Here is a 17,192-nt window from a genome sequence, read left to right as displayed (position 1 = left end):
CGCATCGCATGCGGTCTGCAACAAATAGCAATCAGTCTCCGCGACGTGTGAAGGCGCCGCCGAAAGTGCGGCTGCGATCAAAGTTGCCTGAAATAAGGCACAGGACGCCCGTCAGCGATGAATCTTGTTTGCAAAGAATGGCAACAGCGTACCGATAGCCGGATCGTCATTGCATGGCGGTGATTCTCGATGGAGAGGCGATGCAGGAGCGAGGGCGCACCAGGGGGCATCTAAGACAAGTAGGATAGGACACTGAACAGGACTTACAGAAGATCCGCACAATGACATGTACAGCACACAGCGCACAGGCTGGGCTAAGTGAGTCGGGAGCTAGCATTTCATGACTACAGAGATCGTACAGCTATCGCACATGGCAGCACTGAGCAACAAGTACAGATATACACAGCAACGCTAAGGATCAGAAAGTCCGGTAAACCGTGAACGAAGCATCAAGCAGCATTAATATACAAACGTATACACTTCACCTCCACCTCCCCTCGAGCCAATATGTCACCCTTCAACAATGAATTCCTTGCGCACATCCGCGAAAGCAGCAGCACCGACACCGAGCAAGCCGAGCTGGGTGACGCAGGCGCCAGCCTGGCGGAACAGCGTCTCGAGCGCAGGATGGGCAGGCCGTCCTTGGGACTCTGTGAAAGAGAAAAGAGTTCCCATGTAAGCAGACATTCCAAACAATATGAAGACAGCAGTGCGGACGTACCGAGGATCGCCTGATTGACCTCCGCAGCGAGCGCGTTCCGCGCAGACTGGCCCGCGATCTCCGCAACTTCCCCTCCAGCGGCAATGGGGTCATCATAGGCAACGACGCCGAATGTGCGCCGGAGATGCGCGCGGACGCTAGGCCGGGTGTCGTTCTTGTAGTCCGCCTCGAGTGTCTGGCCATAGCTGAGCGCGGTGTGCAGCGACGTCCGCGCAGCAGCCGACAGCGCCGCATGGGTGCTCTGGACAGGGGTCGGAGCCGGAGAGGGAGCAGAGGGAGCGGAGTGGAGCGCGGAAGCGGGTTGGGTCGACGCTGATGGAGACACAACGGGGACGGACGCGGACGGAAAAGGATGGGCCTCCGGCGATGGGTCGTCCACGTCCATCGCGCCCACTCCATCCATCGTCCCCACAATGCCCTCCCCATCAAGCGCGGTCGGAGATGGCTTCGGTGTGGCAGAACGCTCTGCTTCCTTCACGCGTCGCAGCGCTTCCCCTGCTTCGAGCACGAGCTCAACAAACTTGCGGCAGCGTAAGCGGAAAAGTATGAGGCCTTGCTCGCGCTCGAGCACAGTCGAGTGATGTGCGCGAATGAGAGACAGTGCGTTGTCAATGTCGCCTCGTGCAATAGCGTTGGTGATAGACAGCCGCGTGTTGAGTTCGTGATCGAAACCGAAGTCGCCGTCAGACTCTGAGCTAGACATCCCAGGAGCGCTCGCCACGGCCGGAGCATCATCGACGGCCATCTTGATATCTTCGTCAACTGGTTCCCTCTTCAGTTCAATATCCGTGGGGTCCATGGCGTTCCGGGATTCTCCAAGTGCTTGTCGCTGGAAGGCACGAGCAGTGCGCGCATAGCCATGGTGCGCTAGATAAGCCAAAACCAGCTTGCGCAGGGGCGCACGAAACTCTTCATCCTCCGGCAAACTCCTGGACGCTGAGTTGTCGTCGGTGGTCATCTTGCGTTCCTCCTCTGTTTTCCTCGGACCAACTCCCAGGAGACTCCAGTCAATGGGCGTCTCAATGATGTTGTTCCAGACAACGTCCCGCTGAGTCCGTATGTGCTCCTCGATGGCAAACTTGAATGGAGAGCTGCCGAAGTTAGCACGGATAGACTCGTTCGTCTGCCTCATGCCGACAGACGGGTATACGTCGATGCCCTTGCCCACGTTTTCGAAGACCATACCTACCGGACCGATCAGAGGGAACGACGCAATGGAGACTATGGTTACGATAACCTACCGAGGAAGCCACCGTTTTTGGTGTAAAAGACGCGGTTCTGACTAAAGTCAATCCCGCAGCCAATGACATCTCCAGCTACAAAGACTGATTACGATCGTCCTGGGCCAGGAAAAGGTAAAGAAGCACTCACTGTCGAATGTCGGGCCGTAGGGGCTTCCATCCTTATGGCCTGGGAATGCCCAACCGTCATCGGCGTGGTATCCCCAGCTGTTCTTCTCCCAACCTGGCAAACGAGACAATCGAACTTCGGGGCCAGAGAATCTGTCTAACGGTCAACATCAAGACCGACCCAGGCCTCGGCAACGTACCCGACGCTGATGGGCCTGTAACAGTGTTAGCAAAGGAGATGCAGACATTGGACCACGACGTACCCCTTGGGACATTTATGCAGAATCTCGACTTCGTAGTAATAGATTCCGCAGGCGGGCGGGATGGCGTGATTTGTTCGTGCTGCGCTCGACTCACGGTCGCCAACACAGGGTGGTCCAGTGAACGTCAGTTCCTTGCCATCTTGGGAGACGCTGAGGGAAGGTAGACGATCCTGCTCGCTCCACCGCGTCGGTAACATGAGTACGGTGTTGGTGCTCAGCACGGTCACGGCACCAACCGCAGGCGGTGGCGGCGTCGCAATACTCTCCTCATCGCTGTCAACGACAGGCGTGAGCTCACGACGGAAGTACGGGTAGGGGATGATAGGAGGTGCCGGACTTGCAGTTACTCTGGCGTCGTGTCCCGCAACGGTATATGCTGATCGCGTGCCAGCGACATGCGTGGACGGACCGGCCTCAGTGTGAAGCATGTCATGAAGTGAGGAGTACTCCAAGTATGCGGGTCGTGGAAAGCCATATGCCGTTGAATGGTTCGCATTGGCCGGGCCAGGGGCACGATGAGGAGGTAAACTACCCAACACCGATTGAGAGCGCACGCCGGAGCTAAGGCGCCGCGGACGAGTGGGAGACGTTGACGGCGATGGTGGGGCATTGCAAACCCCATCGTGAGATGGGGTCGGGGAAGTCGTTGCGCGGATGATGCGAGGCTCGAAGTGGGGTGTAGCATTCGTGTGGGCTGGCCCTGCCGTGCGACCACGGGGAACTGCGCCAATCGCTGAAGCGTAGCTGCCAGACACGGACCGCGAGATTGGTGGAGGAATACCTCGATTCAAGCTGAGGCTCGCAGCCGTACCAGCACTGGCAAGGCGGGGGCGTGGAGCAAGGTTAGGACTGAAGGACATTGGTATCACGTTTTCGAGGCTGCGTGCCACCGAAGTCGGGGGTATGGGTATGCTCGCAGAGCGAGACTGTCGAGTAGACATCGTCAAGATGGGCCTTGGTAGAGAATAGGTTTTAGTTGTCCTGGATGGGGGGTCGCCCCTCTGTGGACCGGGAATAATCGTGCGAAGACCACCGCGACGCACCAGATGCCAGGATCGCTCTCAGTGTCCTACAAGCTCCAAGGATATTGAAGACCCTCCCCTACACAGAGTGCTGTTCCTGCCTGTATAGCCTGCCGGGAATGTGGAGGTTGAGATTGAAGTTGGGACGGAGACGGACGAGTCCACCCCGAGACTCACGGAAATCGACCAGAACTGTGAGTGAGGTCGACTCCGTACTTTCTCGTCGTCTTTGCTGTCGTAACAGTCGTCGTCGTCAACGTGGTTGTGATGTATTTGACCTGGGGGGAGGGCTGGCCTAGGGTGATGGTGGTATGGAAGCAAGGGGCCAGATCCGGAGCTTGCCCTGAGCGTGTGCTTCGCGCCGAGCAAGTGACTTGCTTTAGCTTGTCTTCTGACCACCATTTTTACTCTCGCGCGCGCAGAAAAACATACTTGGATCTACGGAAGCATGCTAAGTTATGGAGTACACAGACCCTACACAGATCCTACAAGGCGGACATATACCGCAGCGACAGCGACACCCAGGGCAAACGCAACCGCCAACTCCTCAACCCGACGGCGACCCACCGACTGTCCAGTCTTCACAGACACAGCTGACCCATTGGCCGTCGCAGTCGCAGGAATGCTCCCGTCCGCCGATGCGCCCGCACGTTTCATGATATCAGTGCACGTCGGGACACCCGGGGCCTTGGCAGCAACCTGGAGACCCGGTATGCCGTCGATGCTGCGTGCATTGTTCTCGTCCCAGTACGCCTTCAGCCCCTTGTCCGCATGCGCAGCTTCGTCCTTCTGGTCTGCGCGCTCGCGCGAGACGAAGAAGTCGAGCAGCGCCTGGCGGTGTCCGCGGAACTCGTAGTACGGCACCGCGTACCCGCACGACTGCGAACAGATGTCAGACTTCCAACACAGGCAGCCGGGGACGAATAGACGTACTGAGCCGACTTTGTGTACGTCAATGACGATGGCTGCGCGTGAGCCCGGACGGCGCTCCTCGGGAGGGATGAGCTCCTCGTACTCCCGCGTCCCGAACTCATGCACGGTGCCTAAGCAGACCCAAAAGATATGTTTAGACGGCTTGAATACTGCGAGGAGGCTGCGAACGTACCTGTCCCGAAGAGCCGGACGATCCGCGGCGGACCTTCGAACGCGCTGAACATCAGCGTGATGCGTCCGTTCTCGCGCAAGTGCGAGATGGTCTCGACGCCGCTACCGGACAGGTCTTGATACCACACGCGGGTAGGGGAGATGTAGTGGAAGGAGTCCCGCACACCCTTCGGGGAGACGTTCACATGAGCCTCGGGGCTCAGGGGCGCAGTTGCGACCCAAAACATCTCCTGCTTGAGCATCCATGGAACGAGCTCCGGAGGGATAGATTCGTAGAACTTGCCCATGGCTACTCGAGAAGTAGGCTGTGGCTGTAGGAGGGGGAGAGCGAATGACCAGACGACCGTTGAAGTCAAGCTTAGCGGTGGTTTGAGTTCAGAGTCAGCTGAAGGTCCAACGTCAACGTTCAACGCCGTCCACCAAGTCCGCGACGTAAGTATGAGCTTGTATCGGCCGAAAAGCACTTATCGTCGCAGCACTGAATCGTGGGACCTGAAGATGCGAGATTGACAATGAACGTACGCAACGGCACCAGATGACTCGGCTGGATGGTCATATGAGCAGACCTTGCCGCATACCAGCACTAACCTAGAAGTCAACATTCCAAACGAGCGAATCCACTTACTACAGCATTGCTGCCCTTCGCTCGTCTGCTGCTCCCGCTCGTACTACCCACCATCCTGTATCGTTGCACCGTACGAATGTCGAAAGCGTCTCGATCGCCGACTTGAACTGATAGCCTTGATTAGAGTTTGTTTCCGGAGCCAACGTTCAAAGTTCACAGGGTGGTCGAGAGTAGATCGTGAGCGAGGCAGGTCAACAAGAGGTAGACTCCAGGGTGTGGACTGGAGAGCTGTAGAGTCGGGCTACATCAGTAAGTGGTTTCTTACTTCCTTAGTATCACGTAAGCACATGCCTACTCACTGGAATATACGGAATCCTGGCACTTGCTCGACCCTCGGAGTCGACGACAACGACGACTGCGGCGTCCTCGCGGTACCTCTGGCACCAGACATAGTTGCAAGAGGGTCTGGAAGCCAAAGCCTTCTTCCTTGAACATGCCGTCGCATCACGCTGCGGGTGTTCGGGTGCTCGTCCGGTACGATATTTCACCATACCCATGGACGTCCATCTAACATGAATCCATAGACCAAGATGGGCGAATTCTGGGACTCCGTGCTAGAGGAACTTATCCCTGGATTAAAAGACAGGAGATGTTTTTCATGGCTACTGTTCAGTTGAGCGAGCCCGGACACGTGAACCTCTCGCCCAAGGGCCTGCCGGGAACGTTGCACATTGTCGACAAGATCCTCTCATTCTGACATGGGTCACGATGCCAGTCATGTGGGTACACAGTGCCGCTGTATGCGTTCAAATTTGGAACAGTACCGCAGCATCCTCATCAAGTGGTCGGAGAAGATGGAGAAGCTTGACGAGAGCTTCGCCCAAGACGACGACGACGACGGTGCCAGTAAGCAAGTGTATCCCGAGCGCAGTATGAAGTGGTGGTGGGCCAAGGCGAATTTACGCTCGATCGACAGTCTCCCCAGTTCATACTGCCCACGTCATGGACGCGGTACTGAAGGACACTGTGCATCCTGGAGGAGCCCCCGAACCTCCGAGCGATGGTACGGTCGTCGTGTTGGGGAACAGAATTCCGAAGGAGACGATGAGGGCATTGCTAGTTCCCGCGAGTAAGGAGGAGGTCGCCCCGCTGACGTTGGGTTTTGCGGTGGCTGCAGTGTACGTGCAGCTTCTCGGACCGGGAGGATGTTGGATCTAGTGCGTTTGGTGATCTCATATCTGCACCGTCTGACAGCGTCTGACCACCTGATCATAATGGAATCTACTAGGGAGTACAGCCTACAGTACTCGTCTAGAAGACGTCAAAGTGTTAATGTTACGACCACTATGAAGCCGAGCGCAGCCTCGGAAGTACTTGAGTTCTGTCCTGTGCGCGAGAAACAGGCGGGGAAGAAGGCTGTGAAGTTCTTGATGGCACAGCATACTGCGTTCCCACATAAGGCCTATCTCGCAGGTACATATGTACGTCCTCTCTCATTCACACTTGCTCACAAGGTATGCAGGGCTCAGCGACGAACACAAGCGCCGCATGGGACATCTACGCCAAGGAGCTCATCCCGCTACGCTTCGGGTACCCCTTATGGGGCGCGGAGCCGGACAGTCGGTTCGGTGAGGTGCAACTAGGAGACGTCGGCTACCTCCGCGAAGGCTACTTCTGCTTCATCTTCAACGCCATGTCGCCTGCAGACGACCCGCGGAACTTGCATCGAGGCGTCCCGGACGACTTTGAGATGTTTCGTCCGCCGAATCCCGTACCTGTCCACCGGCCAAACGTGATCACTCAATACCAGCTGCGCAGCCGTAATGTCCGATCCAGCGCCACCTCTGCGTCTCTGCCGGGTACGTGCCTCAGGGCCACTAAGGCAGACTTACTGATCTGCGCAGAACGCTCACATCCTTGTCTAGGCAGGGAACTGTCGCAACGATCGCCGCGGGAATCCGCTTCACATGCACTGAAGAGACAGGCGCGCTGCTCGTCTTGAAGGACCCCGGACACAAAACGTATCTCGACTGCGGTCGGCACATCGCCCGGTACATGCAGACGCATCTCCCCAGCTGGTACGAGTTCGCTGCCGAACGCCTCGGCATCGATATCGAGGAGAAGGACCTCATGTTCATCTCCGGGTTCACGAAGACGACGGTCTGGGGCGAAGCGGCTTTCAAGGCGGGCGCGGGTAACAGCGAGCTTGTCCTCTCAGCTGGCGCAGCATCGCCTACACCACTGATGTCCGGCGAGATCGAATTGGCACGGTCGCACGCCTCAGATCCGTTGGTGATATATCGCTCTGGCCCCCCGGATCGCGTCCCGGAACTGGAACGGGCGCGTGATGAGAAGTTCGACCAGTGCATCTTCTTGAATTTCTACAAGATGAAGAGGCGCATCTGGCGACAGGTGATTCGCGCGGCGGCTGGTCCGCACGAACTGCCATCTAGCCCCGACGACGAGACGGGATCCAGCCCGCTCACAGCTTCTGTCTGTACGGACAGCGATGGACTGGGGACGGTGGGTCCCTAGTGCGTTTTGCGACGTTTTACGTTCTCATAAGCGCAAACATGGCAGCCTTTCGATCCAGTCAATACTATCTTGGACCATATACTCGAGGTGCGGGAGCTGCTTCAGCATGCGTGTGGTCAACCGTGTTGGCGATCTCATCTACACATTGCAGAACTCTGACGCCGACTTCGCTCTCGCAACCGATGAGCATTTGTTGCACTTCTGCGAGGTAAGGGCGTCTTGGTGGGCATGTGGCTACTAGTACTGATAGATCAGCATCTACGTGCGCAGGACGGCATGCTTCCGGATGACTTCATGTGCAGTGCGCAATCTTTTGCGATCAGAGTTTCACGAGGAGGTCCTCTATGGTCCATCGTTTCCACGGTCTTTGAGATGAGGATGTCTTCAGTGGGGAAACTCAAGTTTCCGGTCGTGAAGCCCGACCGGGTTGCTAGTGGTGCACATGCCCTTCATGCAACGTCGGATGTACTTGCAGACACCCTCTCTGAGCGAGTGTCACTTCGGACAAACCAAATAGAGGCATTGAAGAAGGAGCTACTACTGCCTCTGGCGGCGGGTGGATCGGAACACTGGCGGATCGATGAAGGCGGTCTGTTACCAAGGTACGCACCGCCTGGTAGTTCAAGGGAGAAGTCATCAAGGTATGTACCGTTTGGTGATCTCAAGGGCAAGTCCTGATGGTATTATCATTAGACCGTCTATGAAGAGGACCCTCTCGAAGGCTCTGAAGCTTGCGCACGAGGCGGACCAGCTCGAATCAAAAGGCGGGGATCCTCACCTCACGCTGATGGCCTACGCGAAGACCATAACGACGCTGAACCAGGCCATCCAACTCACGTCAAGACTCGACAGCCCCCGACATACGCCAACCGATTCCACAGAGGAGGAAGTACGGCGTATCGTGAACATTGTGAGTCTGCTTCTGCTTGTGTTATGCTGCTGTGCCTTCGCTTCTGTCCCGACTGACTGCGTCTCCTAACCTAGCGTGATACGTACAACAATCGAATGCAGACCTTGAGTTCCGCACATGGCATCCCTATGCCTGAGATACCCTGGGCACCCGACGCCTTTTCTGGCCTCACATCGGGGACTTCATCCCCGTCCTCCTCCCACCCGACTCCTCTCGTCTCCCGCAAGTAAGAAATCCCCGGCACTTTTGGTTGGAGCTTCATCGAAGCTCGACTTGTGAATCATGGCTTGGAACAATCGTCACTTAGCTCGTTACACTCTGAGCTCCCGCATATGTAGCGCGGCGATTTGGTGCGAAGCGTTGAGAATCGAACACATAGGAGCACGGTAGAAGCATTGTATTTGCAAACCGAAGTGTTCGGCGCGATGAACTGCCACATAGGTCATCCGGCGCTTCTATACTGACTGCGCAGATTCGTGAACGCGAGAACCCTCGTCTCCCTCTGGTCTCCAACGAATGATGTATGTTGGACTCGCGTAGCTTCTCCCGAAGTCGACTTCTCATGGTCTCCGAGATCGTAATCCAAAATAACCCAGAACTTGGTGAGCCTGTTCAAGCACTCTGGGGTGAGTGTGCCTTTTGGACTTTTACTGACGACGCCTTACTGGCACATAGCACATCGTATCTACGAAGCCGAGATTGTATTCCGGAGAATGGCTCATCCAAGTCGAAATGAAGGTACAACATAGGCACAGGTCCGGATGTCGTCGGTTTGCTTCCCAAATTGAGGATAAAACCCTCGGAGCCACGATCGCGATCGGGGGGTGCGGATATTGCCTTCCAGCCTCTGCCACCAAACAGGGGAGCTCCCTCATATTAAGATGTCGACGGCTTTCCCGAGGGTCCTGTTTCAATGCAAACTAAAACAGCTCTCGCTCCCTTGCCTCGCGCGACCATCCACTCCTTCCTTCCGTACACTCGCTACCCTCTTCTCCTTCGTCCGTTATACTTCTTGACCATCCATGCAAGACCCGGAACGACTTCAGCGGTATTCTGAGGACGATTCGGGATCCGAGAGCAGTTACGAAGAACCCCGGTCCGCAGGTCCTCTTCTCTCTTCAATCTCAAGGTCCCTTTCGTCGGGTTGGAGCCCTAACAAGGAGTTGTTCGGCCTTCCAATGCCCCCCAGTTCATCGTCCTTCTCGTGGCCTACACGCTGGAGCATATCACGCTCATTCCGACGACGATACGTCGTCGCTGCCGTTCTCTCCCTCATTACCCTCTCAAGCATACCTGCCTTCATGTTCAACCGGCGCCTGTACTCCCCCGCAGAACGAATGCCCCCTCAGCCTCCCATCATCAGTCCGTTCTTGCGCCCAACGTCACATACTGCTTCGCCAATCGTACACACCCCGGTGAAAGAGACAGAGATCACCGAAGACACGCTCCCCGTACACCTGCAGCCAGATACGCACCTAGAGGGGTGGTCGGCTACTGTGCACTTTAGAGGTATGTCGCTCGCATCGTCTGTCATTCACCCTCTCAACCCGCCGAGCGCAGACAGCCTACGAAATGATACGGGATATATGACATCCTTCTTATCCGCCGGTTGGAGTAAGTCACCTCTTCTGTGCGTCTATTTTCTGCGGCTGACTGTATGCATAGCGAACGACCAGATCACCATCGGACACCTCATATACCTCGCGATGATCACGGGCCGTGTACCCATCCTCCCTCCGTTCACGTCCTTCATCGCTGGCACCCCCATGCCGTTCTCACAGACCTTCGACGTCCCTCGCATGGTCGTAGCGCTCAACATCCCCATACTCGAATGGCACATGGTCAAGAACCTCGAGCTCGCACGGAACCAGAACGTCTTTGACGAGATAGGGTGCTGGAATATCATGGAGGTGAACGATATACATGCCCCAGAAAGCGAGCGAGGTCCGCGAGGGAGCATCACCCCGTCTCTGCTTGGCCTTGGTGCGTCCTCCACCTCATAGCGATACATTAAGCGCTGATGTACGCTGCGCCAGATATCTCGTACACCCGTGCACCTCCTTCCATCAAGCTGCTTCCAGGTTACGAGCACGACTCGCACTCGACGTTCTGGTCGCTCGCGAAGCTCGCCTTCCCTGAGGAGCGGAAACGAGTCCTCGACAGGCCGGACGAGCACCCTACACGCCCGTCCGAGCGGAAGAAAGTTATGATCCCGCCCGACGAGCAGCTTGTCTGCTACGACTTCCTATACTATCTCTGCTCAGTGGAGGTGAGTCGCGCGTTCGTTCGTACTGAGCGAGCGCCAATGTGACACTCTGCAGCCCTTCGACTCCTTCGAGCGGGATTACTCGCCCATGTGGCGCAACGTGATGAAGCATGCCCACTGGACGCGCGAGACAACGCAGCTCGCGCTGAGCTATCTCCGCAAGACGCTGCGCCTGGACGACAACGCGAGCATCCCGTCTTACATCACGATCCACGCGCGCCGCGGCGACTTCGAGGGCTGGTGCGGCACCGTCCCGAAGGCAGACTGTCTTCCGCCTCTCTCCGCCTTCGCCCGGCGCGTGCGCCAGATCCAGGAGGAGCTGCGCGAGCGGCACGGGATCTACGCGTCCACGGTCATCATGACTAGCGACGAGAAGGATCCGCTATGGTGGGACGGCGTGCGCGAGCGCGGTTGGATCCGTGTCGACCATGACAGCCTGGGGACCGCGCGGGAGCATGGGAACTGGTACCCCGTCGTGCTGGACGCGGTGATACAGTCCATGGGCATGGGCTTCGTGGGCACTGACCGCTCGACGTTCTCGCATATGGCGCGGATGCGGGTTACGGATTGGAACCATGGCGCGGCGAGGATGGTGAAGTGGGGTCATATCGGTGCTGATCAGGACTAGGACTGTAGTATCATAAGCTATCATTTGTGCCTGTCATCAATATCTCTGGACTCTGGCCTCTAGAGTGTGTATCAGTACCGTTCGTTTAGACCTTATCCGACCCCAAGCAACCCTTTGATCATGTCCGTACTTTACGATAATCCTCCGATTGCAATTAGATAGACGTGTATGGCTGGTACAAGCGTTGGAGTAAGGAGACTGAGGCATCGAGGAGTAGGAGGGGAGAGGAAGGCCGAGGACAGGATAGTCGGCAGGCGCTGAGGAGGAAGCGCAGAGGGGCGAGAGGGATGAGGAGAACCACCACCACGACAACTGCTGTATCTTGAGAGACTCTGAATCTATCGAGGCTCGACTACTCCAGCGTCATCATGAAGAGTTTCTGAGCTGCCGTACCCATGAGGAGAATTCGCTCTCTGAATCCAGCGAGCCGCCCATTGTCAACGATGCAATGGCTCGCTGCGATCCCGTGGCTGCGGGACTGACAGACGCGCTACTAGCATCAACGCTCCTTCCCAATGCCAAAGCCAGAAGCAGGTCCTCGATGCGCTGAAGACGACTGTCCATTGCCGACAGCCGCTCGTCCATCTTCAGTCCCAGCTTCGCCTTTACGAACTCGACCTTCTCGTCAACGGAGACAAGACTCTGGTCAAGATTGTGCTGCATCTCCTTCAAGTTCCCCTCAAGCGCGTTCATGCAAGCATCGAAGAATGCTCGCTCAGACGTTGCAACGTCTGCAGAGCTCTGCACTTGCACTTTGACGAGCCCATGCCAGGCCTTGTGCTCGTTGGCCGCGAAGCCCCCGTATTTCGTGTCGCAGGCGTCGCAGATGAAGATGCCAGCGCAAGACTCGGCGTTGGGATCTGTGAAGTACAGTGAACGTCATGATTGGTTACCGGGGCGATAAATGGCAGCTATGCATCATCGCATAGTACTCACCTCTACACTCGATGCAGTACCAGCATGGCTGAGAGACTACACCTCCGCATTTGGCACAAATCGGCCGTTTCTGTGGTTGTTCGGTCACTGCTGTCGTGGTCTTCGCATTAGCCTCTGAGGACTCCTCCTCAGGCTGTATCGCGTCCTCCAGTATCTTGCGAGCTACCTTCAATGCTTTCATAGCTGCCTCATGCGCCGGTCCGAACTCCCTGATTGGGTGTATCGCCGTGCGAACCTTGAACATGTCGTGAGATGGCAGGTGGGGAGTGGCAAGGTCGTCCCGTGCGTCGGTACCAATCACCGCCGCGCAACACTCTGGCTTGTCGCATAGGTCGACGGTGAACTTGATGCCGCACGAGAGGCACATGACACGTCCACCTCGGATTTGGCTGTCGCAAGCGTCGCACCCAACTATACTTCGGGAATCGGGTTGAGATAGGAATCGGGGACGATGAGAATAGATCTAAATCAAGAGACTCACAAATGGTCGGGAACGCTGCGCCTCCGGAGGTCAAGGAATATCTGATACAGACGTGCTTCCTCAGGTGTGTTCCTTCGATAGCACTCCGAGAGAGCCCTCTCTTCTTCGGCACTGAGCGGGCTCATGTCCATCTTGTGCCGTAGCCTGACGTATTCCTTCCCGGTGTTCCAGCGCTGCTGGAGATATGTCCATGAGTGTAATCGCCGGGAAACGTCATCGCGGACCGCGTTGCAGGCGAACTTCCACAACGCGCGGTTCTTGTTGGCGGTCCACTCCGCGGGAGAGGGCCAGTACTTCATCGCCTCTGCGGAGAGCCGCTTTAATACGAAATTGTTCGGGAAGCTCTGGGGGTTATCGCCCCAAGCGAATGTGCCCGATAGCATGGTGCAGTTCGAGGAGAGCTGTCCGCGGAGGTTTTCCGTAACGAGCGCCTTGTATGTGATAGTGAGTGCGTAAGTGACCTTCCCACTCTCGTCGACCTTGTACTCTCCAGATAGAACCCAGTTGGAACCGTTTGTAGCAATGCCAGCTGCCTGGAATTGCTTCGCATCAGAGGAAGAGGCATGAATATCGAGGGAAAGCATCTCGTCGATAGGGAAGAGATTGTTGCCGTAGTAGAAGCCAGACCAATGACCAATGCTGTGAATAAGACATCATGAGTCGGCATGAGTTCCCATCCGAAACATGAAAGATATGTCTCACATAGCCCGAACATGCGGATCCGCCCGTGCATCGGCTTCGGTCTCAACGAATACTCGTTTTGCGAAGAGCTCTTCCAGATCGGACTGCATAGGATGGTTGAGAATGGTGGTGGGATCGACATCCTGCGCTTCCACCCCGTCGTTGTACTCCACTTCGAGGAAATTAGCCTCTTTCAGGCGCTTGAGAGAGGTGAACTCGTTCTCGTCATGCCGGAACCTGAACTAACATTGGCTAAACGCTCAATAACTTTCAGGACCCAAAATATTGTGCTTGGAGTACTCACAATCTCGTATCCGAAGATCTTGAATTGTTGACCAGGATCAAGATTTAGCTGTATGAAGAGATCTAGGATCCAAATTACTCGTCAGTTGCAGCGTCCAATCCTTGTACGTGGTCGCGATTCTAACCTTTGAGGTCCCTGCATCGGTCATCGATCGATTTCATGACCCACGCTATCGTGGTGTATGCGTCATACATCTCGTCTACGTTCAGGACACGAGTGAGAGCGAGCCGCATGATCTCGAAATGTCGAGCAAGTAGGAGGTAGAGCAGTGGCAACACGTGCTGTAAAACTCGTCAACCAGGAGAGTCATATCAGTGCGTCTTGTTGCGCACCTTCTCGATCGTGCCAGGGCCTCTGACAATATCAACCGCGTCTCGAGCATCGAAGTCGTATCGAGCATCCTCCAAGTTCCGTTGCAGCCGAGCCTCTTCTGATTTGACGTAACTCTCGAATTTTCCCATGAGCGATTCATCCTTAGCGATCCGTCGAAAAGCCTCAGTGAGGGAGGCGACAAGCGTCCAGACAGCATTCAAGTACTGCTCGATCGAGTTCCGGTTAGCTGGAAGAACTAGGGCCTTGAGAGAGAACATCTTTGCGAGTATGATGTCGATCTTCTCTGCGTACTCGCTCATCGCCATCTGGTGCCCTGGCGGTGAAGAGCGTCAGCACTACTATACCATATCCATTGAAAGCCGAAGCATACCAACTGCCAAGTACGCGAGCCAATGCAGGAGGCTTGACGCTCAAGGGTTAGTGAGGATCATATGAGGTAAGTGCGAAGAAAGCTCCGAACCTCCAGTTGTCAGGGCGGGCCTTGGTAAACGCGTTCACTTCTGCGACCGTGATGAAGCCCGATGCGTCGTCGTCGAAGGCCTCAATGATGGGCTGAAGACGTGTGACGTTGATGTATTCCAAGGCCCATTCATCCTCCTCACTGATATGACGAGTCGACTTCACCATCGGTGTGGCATTGGACTTCCGACGTTTGATCTTATCGAAATGCTCCCGGAAGTAGTCACGCAGAGCTAGCACGAAGTAGCGCCCCTTGACATTTCCTCGCCATGTCTACCATGTGGGGTGAGTCAGTTTGTAAAATGAACGGAAAAAAGGGTCAATGTAAGCATACCATCTCCTTCCAAATCTCATGAATATCCTTGAGCCAAGTTGTTAGCGTCGTTATAATGCTATTGACTAGGCACTCACTGGATCAACTATCTTGTCGTGCGGCCCTGAGGTGACTGACTGAATAATGCGGTCGCCTTCGCGGTGCATCGACCTGCGCAGCTCTTCCTCTAGCTCCCTCTTCTGGATGGCATACATGCGCTCGAACTGCTTGAAGTTCCGACGGATAGCGGTCTCCGTATCGACCTTGAGATCCTCTTGGAGGCCTTTGAGCTCCTTCAGATGGGCAGGGCCTTTTGTTCGACGATCAGCTGTTCGCACAAGCAACGGGGCCAACCCTTTGTCTTCATACAGCTTCCGCAGTGTCGCTTTGTCGCTGATGACCGCTTGCACACCACCGTTTGCTTTGACGAGTTCTGTAAGACGTCGTTCCTCCGGCGTGACGCATGCTTCGAAGAAATGGGCAAGACGATCTAGCCTGAAAGCCATAGTCAGAATCATAGTGCGCCGGACGTGCAGGACTTACTTCTCGTCAATGGTCACGAGCCTATCGTTCGCAGTATTGACAACGCGCCCGACGTACATCGAGAGCTCGAACTCGAACTCCCCGCGGCGCGTCGTGAAAACTTGAACGAAGCCTTTGAACTTGTCCTCCCATGACGAGCTCTGGATCACTTTTGAGAACGTGTGCTTCTTGGAGTACGCGCTGCACACGCTGGCACAGTCCGTAATATCGTCCCGCGTCTTGATGACGAGGTTTTCCATGCGGTCTTGAACTGTGTGGTTGCCGTCCCCACCTCGCTGATCTCTACTGATCTGACGCAGTCTAAGAGATATGAGAGCATTGACCGTTTGTCACAATATGAGCGCGACGTACTGGACGAGCACTGCCATCATATCGCGCATCTCGGCGAAGAGGATCGATATTTTCTTGTCGTTGTCTTTCCGCTTCAAATCAAGCTCGACGGCGACCCGGAAAGCGCCTACGGCGACTGTAAAGCACGTGAATCGATCAGCAAAATTGTACAGTAACTTGAATACGTATGATAAGACCCTACCTTTGATGAAGGGATGCACTTGGGCGACGTCGTCGAGTACCTTCAGCAGCGGCGGAATATTATCGACAATGGCAGTGATGGTTTGCCGTATGGCCTTCCCAGGGTCGCTGTCCATGACGGTCTGGAGGGGGGATGCATAGCTTTGCACTTGAGCGACATGCGTTTGAATCACGTTGAGGGTATCGCCTAGGTGCTCAGCAGGTCGTCAGAGATGACTCCACCATTCAATGGTCGAGTATGAATGCACCGGCTTTGTTGAGAACCTTTACACCCCCTTTGTCGCGATAATTCTGAAAATCTGCATCTGCAGAATCGATGAGGGCTGCGGTGTCCGTGAATCCGACATCTTCAGGAGGCGTTGGCAATCCACGAGAGGCTCCTTCCCCAGTAGGCGTGTGCGCAGTGATTTGTGCCGATGGGAGTCTTACAGGCGGCGCAGAAGGCATGAAATAAATTGGCGGCGATTGAGTCTGTGAGGGTCGAGGAGTCAACGTTGCTGAGCTACTGACCCTTGGGAATATATAGGTCTTCAACGAAACGCTAAGTCAGGGAGGCTGTGCTTCGGCAAGTGTGCATGCAATCGGCAGAAGCAAGCACATACCACAAAATTCATGTTAGCAGATGCATGGGGTATGAGATACCGACACATCTGTCATCTATGCGGTTGTCATCATGACAAGTTGAACGAGTAACGCGCCCTATCAGACAGAGCGCTGACAGCGTCAGCGCAGGTTGCAACATGCTGTCGAGTCCGTTAGACCTACAGGAGCGTCGCATCGTTTCCACACTGCGTCTGACATGCACTTAACACAAGCGATGTGCTTCCTGAAAGCACATCTCTTGCTTGAGGGTAGTGAGGTGCGGTCAGAAGCGGAAACGAATCGGACGCGAAAGCGGCGGTGGCCTGGTCCGAGTCACCAGCACAATTGAGCGCGACATATTTTCAATTTACTGGTATCCTCACCTGCCTCAATAGTTTTTGAAATCCTTGCATGATGCACAAGAGGCGGTTCGAATCCTTATTACAGGATCGATGACTCATGCCCCGGGATAGGCGGCGCTGGGTGTCAAGGGCTTGTCGCTGGGCGCAGGTCGAGACAAATGAACGTAATACTCAAGTAGAGCGAGCTACATGACGAAACAACGCGAGGGGACGGACGACCAAGCCATCACTGGCGTTGGTCTGGCAAAAAGAACGAGTTACGAGATGTATCGTAGCGCTGTAAGTACGGTTACAGCGCTACGAT

At 55.6% G+C, this 17,192-nt stretch overlaps 7 protein-coding genes across 7 annotated transcripts; 4 read left to right on the top strand and 3 right to left on the bottom strand.

The window, feature by feature from the left end:
* Positions 1-225: 225 nt before the first annotated feature.
* L226DRAFT_495230 (SPRY-domain-containing protein) lies at positions 226-3,570 on the bottom strand. Its single transcript, XM_067677510.1, has 7 exons — positions 3,377-3,570; positions 2,334-3,314; positions 2,271-2,285; positions 2,093-2,223; positions 1,963-2,037; positions 722-1,906; positions 226-650 (listed from the first exon to the last, which is right to left on the bottom strand). The coding sequence occupies exons 2-7, from the start codon at positions 3,272-3,274 to the stop codon at positions 511-513; spliced, it is 2,487 nt and encodes an 828-aa protein (XP_067529319.1). The 5' UTR covers positions 3,275-3,314; positions 3,377-3,570; the 3' UTR covers positions 226-510.
* A 259-nt stretch (positions 3,571-3,829) lies between these two features.
* Positions 3,830-4,746, bottom strand: L226DRAFT_472874 (uncharacterized protein; the record flags this gene model as incomplete). The annotated part of the gene is made up of 3 exons (XM_067676491.1): positions 3,830-4,234; positions 4,289-4,398; positions 4,461-4,746. 3 exons carry the CDS (start codon positions 4,744-4,746, stop codon positions 3,830-3,832), a joined length of 801 nt encoding a protein of 266 aa, XP_067529318.1.
* An 839-nt stretch (positions 4,747-5,585) lies between these two features.
* On the top strand, positions 5,586-6,211 carry L226DRAFT_314833 (uncharacterized protein). The gene has a single exon (XM_067673842.1). It carries the CDS (start codon positions 5,783-5,785, stop codon positions 6,155-6,157), a length of 375 nt encoding a protein of 124 aa, XP_067529317.1. The 5' UTR covers positions 5,586-5,782; the 3' UTR covers positions 6,158-6,211.
* A 329-nt stretch (positions 6,212-6,540) lies between these two features.
* On the top strand, positions 6,541-7,559 carry L226DRAFT_472836 (uncharacterized protein; the record flags this gene model as incomplete). The annotated part of the gene is made up of 2 exons (XM_067676490.1): positions 6,541-6,872; positions 6,950-7,559. 2 exons carry the CDS (start codon positions 6,541-6,543, stop codon positions 7,557-7,559), a joined length of 942 nt encoding a protein of 313 aa, XP_067529316.1.
* On the top strand, positions 7,281-8,736 carry L226DRAFT_314711 (uncharacterized protein). The gene is made up of 5 exons (XM_067673840.1): positions 7,281-7,547; positions 7,605-7,767; positions 7,830-8,200; positions 8,253-8,469; positions 8,544-8,736. The coding sequence occupies exons 1-5, from the start codon at positions 7,534-7,536 to the stop codon at positions 8,697-8,699; spliced, it is 921 nt and encodes a 306-aa protein (XP_067529315.1). The 5' UTR covers positions 7,281-7,533; the 3' UTR covers positions 8,700-8,736.
* Positions 8,737-9,647: 911 nt separating this feature from the next.
* L226DRAFT_548405 (uncharacterized protein) lies at positions 9,648-11,363 on the top strand (the record flags this gene model as incomplete). The annotated part of the gene is made up of 5 exons (XM_067682588.1): positions 9,648-9,978; positions 10,030-10,083; positions 10,135-10,452; positions 10,506-10,738; positions 10,791-11,363. 5 exons carry the CDS (start codon positions 9,648-9,650, stop codon positions 11,361-11,363), a joined length of 1,509 nt encoding a protein of 502 aa, XP_067529314.1.
* A 183-nt stretch (positions 11,364-11,546) lies between these two features.
* L226DRAFT_314748 (uncharacterized protein) lies at positions 11,547-16,578 on the bottom strand. The gene is made up of 16 exons (XM_067673841.1): positions 16,547-16,578; positions 16,193-16,485; positions 15,946-16,131; positions 15,765-15,879; positions 15,414-15,713; positions 14,969-15,365; positions 14,892-14,918; positions 14,559-14,830; positions 14,469-14,500; positions 14,098-14,411; positions 13,890-14,046; positions 13,766-13,827; positions 13,483-13,703; positions 12,781-13,419; positions 12,300-12,715; positions 11,547-12,223 (listed from the first exon to the last, which is right to left on the bottom strand). Exons 2-16 carry the CDS (start codon positions 16,389-16,391, stop codon positions 11,730-11,732), a joined length of 3,831 nt encoding a protein of 1,276 aa, XP_067529313.1. The 5' UTR covers positions 16,392-16,485; positions 16,547-16,578; the 3' UTR covers positions 11,547-11,729.
* Positions 16,579-17,192: the final 614 nt, after the last annotated feature.

The sequence above is a fragment of the Lentinus tigrinus genome, assembly GCF_003813185.1.
Source record: "Lentinus tigrinus ALCF2SS1-7 unplaced genomic scaffold L226scaffold_56, whole genome shotgun sequence".
Taxonomy (NCBI): Eukaryota; Fungi; Basidiomycota; class Agaricomycetes; order Polyporales; family Polyporaceae; genus Lentinus; species Lentinus tigrinus.
The sequence above is the reverse complement of the archived record's forward strand: the minus strand, read 5'-3'. Positions and strand labels throughout refer to the sequence as shown.